Genomic DNA, 2,500 nt, shown 5'->3' with positions numbered 1-2,500 from the left:
AAGTAACTAGTAACTAAAGTTTTCAAATAATTGTCGTGGAGTAAAAGGCTCTCTACCATCAGGGCCAACGGAGGCCTTATCCACTGTCTTAAGTAGGACATGCATCTCTCCCCATGCATCGCTGCTCCAGCTGCTCCACAATCAGTCCCAACGCTGTAGCATTAAAATGCAAAAAATGTCTTGAGGATCAACATCGATATTTTTATGCTGTCATAATATGTACGCAATGGTTATCCTTTGGATGAAAGCTACTGTAAAAGGCGAGCTGTCCCTCTCCTTCGTGCGTGCTGTTTGTGTGTGTGTGTGTGCGTGCGTGTGTGCGTGCACGTGTGTGCGTGCACGTGTGTGTGCAAGAACAGCATCAAAACTTTGGCAGGAGTTCAAGCTGACCTCGTTGCTCTGTAACAAATATTTGCCACCAGATGGTGGTAGAGAGCATTTCACAGCCTGTGTGCGTACACTGTACAAGGCCAGAGGGAGCCTTTTACAGTAAAAAGGAGAAAGCCTGGTCTCTCATAAACCTCTGATGAGGAGGAGGCCTTGTCTCTCCTGCACCTCTGCGGAGGAGGAGGGACAGTCCAGAGTCAACTGACACCAAACACTACTTTGCATATGTAGTGTTTCATTATTATGCACTCCTTTGAGTGATCAGAACGTAAGTATAAGCGATACCTAGCCATGGTTCACACGACGCTCGTCATGTCACAAGCGTCATGGAACCACTTGTTCCTGGTTTGCGAAGTTTCTACATTTACAACCAGTACATCTACATAGACGTTCAGATTTCAAATATAAAGTGCTGACCCCCCAAGGCACGGATGTAACCAGTTAAAGTGCACCGGTCTTAAGTACCCGTATATCTTCCGTATTGTTAAAAAATATGCTTTTTTAATCCGATCGCCGGCCATCTTCTCCGAATTTTCTCCGATACTTTCAACTACGTGACACTATCGGGTTGGGAGCGACGATCGGATTAAAAGGCTTTTTATTGAACAATACGGAAGATATACGGGTACTTAGAGCGGTGCGCCTCAACTTGTTACATCCGTGGCTTGGGGGTAAGCACTTTATATTTGAAATATAAACGTTTATGTAGATGTGACAGTTGTAAATGTAAAAAAAATACAAACCAGGAACAAGTGGTTCCATGACTGTCATGGTATGACAGTCATGTTTCAGGGCTAAAGCGATACCCCCCCAAAATAATAACATATTTTTTCTTGTTTTCATAAAATCCTGTGTTCATTTCCATTTGGTTCCATTTTGTAAGCTCTTCAGAGATGTCCTTGTATCTTTGTTAATGGGGGAGGGGGGGGGAGCCTTGTTCTTTGCTTACCAGGAGCTCATGTGGTCTGATGGAGTTGTCTGTGTAGATGCAGAGCTTCTCTGCGGTTAATGGACGAGTCTCTTTCAATTTGGATGCAAGGAACATACACACTGCACCCAACAGCTGCAGGTTGCACTTTCTGGTGGGAACCACGGCTAGGAACCTGTCTAAGTAGTTCATGGCCAACGGGAAGACCTCCTCCTCACACTTCTGTTCCTCACACACCTAGAGAGAGAGAGAGAGAGAGAGAGAGAGAGAGAAAGAGAGAGAGAGAGAGAGAGAGAGAGAGAGAGAGAGAGAGAGAGAGAGAGAGAGAGAGAGAGAGAGAGAGAGAGAGAGAGAGAGAGGGGTGAGAGAGGGTGAGAGAGATTAGATTTTTAACAACTTATTTATTCCTGTTTGCTACATTGATTATTTCAAACAATCAATCACAAACTACAATATAACGCCACAAAAAGATAATTTAGAGCAACACATCAACAAAAGTTTACAGAAACAAAGTACACCTTCATGGCAAATGTTTTCAGAGTATTTATATTCAAACACTACTTGTGCTTTAACAAAATTCTCAAAAACTGCTGAGGGGCAAGAGAGAGAGAGGAGAGGAGAGAGAGAGAGAGAGAGAGGACGAGAGAGAGAGAGAGGAGAGAAGAGAGAGACGAGTTGAGAGAGCGAGAGAGAGAGACGAGAGAGAGAGAAGCCATTGTATTAATGTTCAGCATTTGGAACAATGTACTTGTAGCCCCGGCTTTATTTACAAAACAATTGTGCAAAAATAACTAACCAAAAAGCCCTTTGGATCAGATGAATAAAGGAACGAGACACTAATCAAATAAAGTGCGCATATAATAAATTCAATGACACACATAGTTGGGGTCGAGCCAAGAGCTCTGAGCCCCAGCCCTAGAATCATAGAATCATATATTAATATAATAATATAACACTGAGCCCAGCCCTATAGAATCATACAATCAGACAACTTCAGTTAATTATGAAATGGATTATTTGTATAAATAAAGAGAGTAAAGTGTGTTATAATATGATTATAATGTTCATTCATTCCTGCAGGTCATTCACCTAAAAGACAGCTGGTTCTCAAACTTTTTTCGTGTCAAGGACCCCCAAAATGATCATGTATTTGGCTTCGGACCCCCCCCCCCCCCCCTTCCATCT

General features: G+C 42.8%; 1 protein-coding gene across 1 annotated transcript in view; it reads right to left on the bottom strand.

The window, feature by feature from the left end:
* Window positions 1-1,548, bottom strand: part of ccnd2a (cyclin D2, a) — a 43,318-nt gene extending 41,770 nt beyond the window's left edge. The window contains exon 1 of the mRNA XM_080436851.1: window positions 1,337-1,548. Coding sequence (XP_080292977.1) covers window positions 1,337-1,507 — 171 coding nt within the window. The 5' untranslated portion in view covers window positions 1,508-1,548. The remainder of the gene's footprint in view (window positions 1-1,336) is intronic.
* Between the last annotated feature and the right edge of the window lie 952 nt (window positions 1,549-2,500).

Source organism: Gymnoscopelus braueri (genome assembly GCF_963280865.1).
Source record: "Gymnoscopelus braueri genome assembly, chromosome: 9".
Taxonomy (NCBI): Eukaryota; Metazoa; Chordata; class Actinopteri; order Myctophiformes; family Myctophidae; genus Gymnoscopelus; species Gymnoscopelus braueri.
The sequence above is the reverse complement of the archived record's forward strand: the minus strand, read 5'-3'. Positions and strand labels throughout refer to the sequence as shown.